This window comes from Mesitornis unicolor, unplaced genomic scaffold, assembly GCF_000695765.1.
Source record: "Mesitornis unicolor isolate BGI_N332 unplaced genomic scaffold, ASM69576v1 scaffold12454, whole genome shotgun sequence".
Lineage (NCBI taxonomy): Eukaryota > Metazoa > Chordata > Aves > Mesitornithiformes > Mesitornithidae > Mesitornis > Mesitornis unicolor.
In genome coordinates this window covers 65,337-74,154 of record NW_010179464.1, presented here as the reverse complement: position 1 = coordinate 74,154, position 8,818 = coordinate 65,337, and the positions used below count along the sequence as shown (strand labels likewise).

Sequence of the window (8,818 nt, the reverse complement as noted above, 5' to 3'; positions counted from 1 at the left end):
GCATCCCTGCTACATACACCTGCTATTTTTTCTGTACATCTTCCCTTGTAGCACAGTATAAAATTGCTAACTAAACTTTGGCTGTGTGCTACGTATAATTAAGCTGCCAGTCTGCTTTTAATGTTTGTTGAAAAATTATTAGCTTTGCTATTAATCAGTACTTCAAGACAGCTTTTTCTGTTAGCTTTTACTTGTTTCTGAACTGGATATGAAGTTGTGAACCTGAAAAAAAGGTGCATTATATAATATAAACGTTATCTGGGTAAAACTTTCTGAACTGTTTTTGTATGGTTTCATAACATTTACAGATCTAGCATCTGGAAAGTTTCAGCTCTTTGTAAAAAGAAAAGTCTTGAGACTAAATTTAAAAGTAATACAGATGAAAGTGGATCTTATAAAAAACTGATTGTATCAACAGGTGTTTTAAAACACCAAACAAAACAAAACACAGACAGGCTTAAGGACAATTAAAAAAAATAGAGCAGTTTTGAAATTACAGTTGCCACAGTGGGAATAAACTACAACTACACTTGCAAGAGATGAGGTGTGTAGGATTCCAGTTCTGAAGCAGTTTTGTGGACAGCACCTCTTCACCGCTGTCAAATCCTTCCGGTTTCAAGTGGTATTATTCTGCCAAAAGACAATTTTTCATGTATTCTTTTATGCCATTTGGCTCAGTCGTTATCTGGTTGAGAGTATTATCTGAGAAATTGCTGACAGTCTATTAAAGGATAAGCATAAATTTTAGTGGGTTTTCAGAAGATCAGTTTTTGCATAGCAAGGCTTCCATGGCAAGAGAATCTCTTAAAATTTGTGATGCCAAGACTAGAGAAGCCAAACCACAGAGGAGTTAAACACAGTGTAGGAGACAGTAGGAATTCTCCTATTTTGGATTATGGTGATTTTTCAATTTTTTTTTCCTTTAAAAAGAAGTAATCATTTATGTCACAAACTGTTTTAAATAACATAAATTTATAAATAAAAACCAAGTCCTGAAGGTTTGTATTAAGAATTTTAACATGAATTCTTTCCCAGATATTTTTTGTAGAGAAAGGGCAGGACTATAACTTAACAATCATTATTAGGTTCATAAATTAATTTATAAAGACTTAAAATGCATGTTTGTTGCTAATATTAATATTAAATTTTTATTTTTATATACTACTTTTACCATTGCCTTCTTGTTTAGCAATCTAATACATTTTTTAGAAATCCGCACCTGAAGAAGATCTTTCGTATGTGTTAAAGGAGTGAAGAATGAATAGTTTAAGAAACTTAATTTATGTACTGTGCTAAGAGAACTTGTATGCTGCAAATCGGTGTATATTCCTTTAGTTGATACAAGACTTAGGAGCTTTCTAATATAGTTGTTACTGAAGGTATTTTTAAAGGAGGAAATCTTATTAACTGAATAGAATTAATTTCTCACAGAAACTTAAACCTCTGTGAATGGCTAGAGTTCAAACAAAGGATGTAACAGAAAATAGTCTAAGCAAGTGTTTAAAATGTGGTGTCATTCTTCCTCTGTGTGATGCTTCTTTTTGACTTTCATGTGCATTACAGCTGCTGCAGATGACAGATGTTACCGGTACGCAGACTGCGCGAGCTGCACTGCCAACACCAACGGGTGCCAGTGGTGCGACGACAAGAAGTGCATTTCAGCAAATAGTAACTGTAGCATGGTGAGTCTTTGCAAATCTATGCTCCTGTTATTAATCCTGTTTGTTTTCAAGCTAAACCAGAAGCCTGTTGCAGCAAATGAAAGGGGAATAGTAGACTGGTAGTAGCTTGTTTGGAATGCAAACATAAACATGCTTGCCTGGCTTTTGCAGTAAGAATATTGCAGAGGGCAGAGTTAGACCGTAGCAAATATATCTATTCCAGGGAGAAAAAAATGTATTCTTCATGATTATGTGAGCGCACTCTATATCTCTCAGGAGAAATACTATTATGTCCTAATTAATGACATTTTTGAACGTCCCAGAGTCATTATGAACTTGGATTTTTGCATATGTGGTGTACAGTACTCAGGCAGAAACCATGGAATCCCATGAAGGATGGCTGTTTGGGGTTGTTTTTACCATTTAAAACAAGACCGGGTCAGTTTCATTAGTCTTGCTATTCCAGTCACTCATCATAGAAAAGTTTTTCCTAAAGTCATAGAGTTACTTGTCATCTCATTGTACTTGTCATATCAAAGGGGTATGAGTCTTTATCACCAGGAGTTTAACTGGTTTGTGATGATCTAGTAAGAATGTTCTGATCTTTGTATATACAAGCAGTAAGAACATATAGATTAATACAAGTTTATATTTTTCTATTTTTAATATTGCTTAGTGCCATGATTTTTAGTTTATGTTATTGGCCACCAGCTGCTGCATCTCTTCCTTGTTAATTTGATTTTTGACAAGGCTTATAATAGTATTTTAGCTTTATAAATTCTGCTTCCTTATATTTTCAGCTATTTTCAGACACCTGGCAATACTTGAGTTCAAAATCCTTTCTTTACCCACTTCCATTAGTAGTGTCCTCTGTGGTTTGAACCTGATGCAAATCAATCTTGTTTTCCAGACAGTCAAATTAAGATGTGAGTTGAATTAACTCTGTCTCAACTCTTGCCCATTCAGAGTGAGCCCAGCCAGCTCTAATCACTGGCATTCGTAGCTAGTCACTACTAATAAAAGCAGTGCAGACACAAATTCATCAACATCCATGTTATAAGTCTCTTAGAGGGATTTCACATTCCAGGCGTTAATGGTTAGTTTCCTTTGAGATTTTCAAGGACTCTTCCTTTCCTAACACATTACACTATATTAGGTGCCAATTTTCTAACTGTGGTTTTCAACTCTGAAGCAAGGAACAGTTGCTAAGGAGCAGACCATCTTCATCGCAAATAAATGTTAAGCACTGTGTATTTTAGTGCAAGTTTCTCAGTTCAGTAGCCTTCTTTGACAACCTTTCATGACCAAGATTGCCAGCATAATTAGCAACTGATGCACCGGTCTTCTCTGTTTCATTTTCTGTCTTTTATTCAGGGTTTGAAATGGATAGCAAAGGCTGTTAGTGGAGTTACTAAAGAACGGGATACTGAAAATTCATAAAAATTAATTCTGAAAAGAGGTACTATCATAAGTTGAAGGCGACTATTGCAAAATTAGTGTATTGGCTGAAAGATGAGAGAGACAGAATTTTGCAGCTGTCGACATAAGCCCACCAAAATAGCATCAACAGAATGGCACCATGTGGAGACATGGAATGGATTAGGCCAATTATCCATTTTCATAGACTGCAGTGGTCCACAAAATGGAAATGTTACGAAAGTACTGCAATGACGATACGGGATAACTAACTGCAGACTCGGAAACATTGCCAGGAGGAAGCCCCTTTTTTGCAGCTCTACAGAGACGTTGATTTATTACTTAGATGGTAGAACATCCAGATGAGACAGACAATAATGTATTAGAACCTGTTGCTTTTGCTTGGTGGAAACTGGCCAGCATAATAAAGATGTGTTGGCAACCAGTTTGGCATTGGCCTTGTGGTCATGGATATTTGCAAAGCAGTGACTGTTCTGCTGATTGAAAGGGTTGTAAAATATGGAAATTTCCCTGAAATAATTCTGGACAGATGGACTTCATAAGTAGTACCAATGCACTGATGAGACACATATACCTGCCTGTATACACCATCTGATGTGGGTCAGCACATTAACAGGACTCTATATTCCACTACTATGCATGCTCATGGATCATCAAGGTATATATCATTACACTCCTATCTGACTGTAATTGTAAGCAGAGGCTGGCAACACCAGGTCCTTCCGGAGGTCTGGCTCATTTCAGCACTAGCAAGCTGATTTTTTTGTCTCCCCTAAAAACTCACATAAGTGGGATACTTCTACATACTATGGTTCTATTTGTCCCCATGATATCTGATACAGATTTTGACGGTGAATGCTTATCCTGTCTTTAAAGAGTTTACTGAAAATATGAGTAATTCAAGACGGTACTGAAATTTGGTTACTAAGTAGATAGAACAGCATGCTAGCAGTAGTGCCTTGTTGTCTGTGTTCTACCATTAAATAAATCTATTAGAGCTTTTGTTTGTTATAATGATTTTGGAGTTTGCCTTGAGAAATTACACCACTGAAATTCACCAGACTGCTTACAGTGGTTTTATATAATACACTGAATAATTCCATAATAAAATGTAGTGCTTGCCTATAAAATAGTAATAATAATAATAATAAATTATCTTTGAGATATGATGGATGCTAAAAAAATGGTAAGATCACTCATTCTACCTTTTTTCAAAAATGAGCTGAGGGATATAGAATAATAGAGGATGCCTCAAAGAGAAGTATAATCCTACATTGTTAAGAATTTTTACACAGTGTCTTAAAGACAAGAATCATAGTCTTTTTGTAATGCTTGCAGAGCTTCCAGAAAGGTAACATCGTCTTTCATGGTGGGAGTCCTTGGATGCTATGCTAGTACCAATAATAATCATAGAAATGTACCTACATTTGTGGAATTCAAAGAGTAGACAAGGGAAGATGTATATAGTAGAAAGAAATATGAATAGTGTCAAATTTATCTTGGAAGAAAATAAGAAAATTTAAAACCAAGGAGCACTCAATAGTAAGATTTGGGAGTAGCTTCAGAGAAATAGTAGCAAATCCAGTAGATTAATAATATATAGTTAGACTAGGCAAACCTGTTAACCTGAAAATTCCTGGAAGAGGAGCGGGAGGTACATTATCTAACAGCAATTTCTGAAATTCTAAGGTAAACTACTGTAATATTTTCATTCTACAGTGCATAGGCAGAAAATCACTGCAGTTCGTAAATTCGTCTATATACCACTGTATCAAGATCAGTAGTGAAAAAAGTCTAAGTAAATCAGACATAAGTGGGAAACTTATATATAACATAATTTACTCATACTTTTGTGTGTAAACATTATAAATATCCTACACAATATAGAACTTCAGGAACAGGTGGCCGGTCATATTTCTGAATTTCATTGGGATCGGTAGCTTAAGTTATAACCTTAATATTGTGTTAATATGAATTACCTATTGGATTCACATCTACATTGAACTAATGAGATTTTCAGGAAAGCAATGTTTAAATTGGATTTAAGGGAAATAAGTGCTGGGAATAAGGGAATACAACAGAAAACGTTATTACAGAATAGTCACTAGTATGTTGAATTTTATTTTAAACATTAAATAACCAGAGCACAACAAGCTTCATGATTAGAAAGTAATAGAACAAAGATCTTTGCTTAGTTGGAAAATTGCGATGGTAATATATAGTAATATCACTAAAGAGTATATAATTTTCAAAAACAATCGGAATGCTTAAGGATTTTGACTGTATGCCATCATGAAGTGTTAAAAGTATTAGTCAAGGTATTGTAAATGAAAAGATGGTGGTTATTGTGCTTTAAAATTCATTTTAAAACATCTCTCATGCAATTTTGTGAACATTCATCTGACTGAGTGAAACAGAATATGGGTATGTACCAACGGCTTTTTGTGCTTTACTGTTGGTATGCATTTATTGGCCTAGATAGACATTCTATTACTTTCTGGCATTGCCTTTGGCTCTGCTTCGTACTGTGATGTAGATGCCTTCTCCTCGAACTGTTTTTCTGGCTCTATTGCTGCCTTTCTTATAGACCTGAAAAATAGTGAGTACCTTTTATAAGCAGATTATTGATGGGCATCTGATCCAGTAAAGGCAACAAACAAGTCCCTAAGCAGCAGCATTCTTCAGTAATGAAGAATGAAACTGGTCCTGTGTGAGATTGAAAATTCATCGTAACAATTGCATTATTTCAGAACTCCTGACTGCAGTAGGTTGACATCCTATCGTCATTGTCATTGCAGTACCAACAACTGTGTAACTTGTCATGTTGCCCCTTATATGTGCTTTTTCATACGCTAATATTAGAAAGAAAAGCAACCAAAAGTGTTGTGTAAACCATACATATATAATCTATCTATTTGCAATGCATTTTTGCTATTGTGCATGAATGAATCTCTTGTTAGAGAGAGAGACAAGTTTTCTTATGGATAAGCTGATGAATTGGCTGAGGATTTTGGGCAGTTTATTACATAAGATACCAATATTATGTCTTAATTAAAAGTACTGTACAGGGAGGGGAAAGAAGATTTGTATTCAAAATGCCTAACTTGGAAAGGAAGACCAAAATTTCCAGGGCAAGAAACAAACCAAACCCAACAAAAAAAAACCCAAATAAAAATTCCTTCAGTGTTTACTCATTTTCTTGTGTACTAGGGTACCAAAGGAGTAGTGTTATTCCTGGTTTTATGTTGTTTGAAAAAAGGGTTTTGTGTAGACTCTGTAAATTTTTTACTAGCTATTTTGCATACAACTTTGCAGTTAAGTATGTAAAATGACATGGTGGAAATTTTCAACTAATCCTTATTGTGTTTTGCAGCTTCTGGTCTATGACTCCTATTTTTGTCTCATTTAATCCAGATATCAAAATATAGCATATTCTATCACCTTCAGTCAGTGATGATCATTTTACAATTGTATCTTGCATAATTTTTTATATTCTGTTTATTTTGCTTACTTTAACCTGTAGAGGATGAAATATTTTAATGTGTGTGTATCCCTGAACTATCTAAGAAATATTTAATTTACTTATTTAAGCTCTTCCTGAGCTCTGTAGACAGAAGTGGCATCTTCAAATTATTATTTGACCCACTCAAAGTTAGTTGTGTAGGACAGGTGGGGTGATTTGTGCTCTAGAGATGCAAGGGAGCAAGAGCTTAAATTCAACCTAGCTCTTAGGTGGCTGAGATATTTCTAGGAGGGATCCATCTGCTGTGTATTTCAGTTTTGACTTCTGGTTTGTTGACAGTTTAACATACTTTGAGATGCTGTTTTGTCTGTTTTGTTTTTATAGTCAGTTAAAAACTACACCAAATGCCATGTGAGGAACGAACAGATCTGCAACAAACTGACCAGCTGCAAAAGCTGCTCGCTGCACCTGAACTGCCAGTGGGACCAGCGGCAACAGGAGTGCCAGGCACTACCTGGTAAGGGCTGTGGAGTGACAACGCTGCTTTTTATAATTGTTTTTAAAATTGGGTAAATCTTCTCCATTATTATCAACCAATATTTGTTCAATGAGTAGACCTGGGTTGGTTTTACTTGTGCTGACTCTCCCTGCCTGGCTGTGCCTGTAAAGGTGAACACAGATGTAATTACATCCCTGATTGGGATGTCAATGCTACCTTTAATCTTGTTAGGAGAGATGATAATATTGGTGAAGGCCTAATGGCACACACCTCTGCACAAGCCAGGGAGGAGTTCTAGCCTGTGCGGATCACTGAGTGCAGAGCGGAATTGCCATACCAAGTCCTTTACTCTTTCCTGTTCACTGACACTGTTACTTCTACTAGCTGAGCTTTTATCTTATAAATTATATTTCAATTATGCTTCAATTTTCCTGTGCAGATAAGGCCTAAGATCTAGTTTCTTGATTGTCTAATGTTGGTAATACTATGAAAGCAGTGGATATTACATTGATAATATAAAATATTCTCAGAAGGTGACTGTTAACATTCTGAAATAGTATTTATTCTGTAATTCATATTCATAACTGCATATACACAGATATCAGAACATTTTCAATTTGATCTTTATGTCCAGGTGAAGTTAATGAACACAGTTTTTTTTCAGAGATTATTCATTAAATAACTTTAATCGAGTTTAAAACTGCATCTGTGTAATCTTTGTAAAGATTAACTATGACAGTTGCTTTGAATTACTCATCTCTTAACAGTTGGCTGAATCTGAAAAATGCTGAAATATGTTGAAGTATTTTCTAAGATGTTATCAGAATTTCCTGTCATTCTGATTATGTCTGTAATTAGGCAAATATAAACGTAAAGATAGGATGGTAAAGCAAAGAACAGTTTTTTTCAAATTTTGAAATTTACATAACATTTAGGTAAAGTGAATGGTTAAAGCTCTAGTAATTGTGCACATAATCTAATCTTTAATATTGAGTTCTCAAATCTGCATACAGGAAAAAGTGTCATAATAATATTGTTACAATGAAACTTAGAAAATATTTATAAGGTATATGTTAAGTTGTTAAAACTTTCTTTTCATAAAAAACCCATTATAATACTACTTAGTGTTCTAGAATTTATGTGATGTGAAAAGGGAAATAGAGTGTGGGTGGTATTTTGAATTATATTATCTCAGGAAGATAAAATTCAGGCTCCCTTAGGTTTTCTAAAAGTTTTTTCAAATCAGCTTTAATTGTATGCTTTTTACACTAGCTCATCTGTGTGGGGAAGGATGGAGTCACATTGGAGACGCCTGCCTCCGCATAAATTCTAGTCGTGAAAACTATGACAATGCCAAACTCTATTGCTACAATTTAAGTGGGAATCTTGCCTCATTAACAACCTCAAAAGAAGTGGAATTTGTTCTGGATGAAATACAGAAGTATACACTTCAGGTAACCTGAGTAACTGTAATTGATGTTTATGTGAATTAAATTCGCTCTGAGAAATCTATTTTAGGGATTTGTCCAAAGACAGGAAAGTTTATGCCTTCAAAGAAATGTAGCATGGTGCTAAAGACCGATATAAATGGTGTGTGGGATATTAAAGAAATCTCATGTTCAAAGCTAATGGCACAGCACTTTTGAAGTGTTTCTCCTTACCAGATTTAGCTGTTACAGGTTACAGTTTACTTTCAAGATGTGACTCAAGAGAATGGCTGGAACAGATCTGGGAAATCCCAGCCCTTTTCAATGCGCT

General features: G+C 35.0%; 1 protein-coding gene across 1 annotated transcript in view; it reads left to right on the top strand.

Annotated features, from left to right (window-relative positions):
* Positions 1–1,563: 1,563 nt before the first annotated feature.
* The window catches only part of LOC104539309 (attractin-like protein 1), a gene marked incomplete at both ends in the record, with an annotated part of 60,591 nt that continues 53,336 nt past the window's right edge, over positions 1,564–8,818 (top strand). Inside the window, 3 exon segments of the mRNA XM_010182794.1 lie at positions 1,564–1,682; positions 6,946–7,078; positions 8,333–8,501. Coding sequence (XP_010181096.1) covers positions 1,564–1,682; positions 6,946–7,078; positions 8,333–8,501 — 421 coding nt within the window.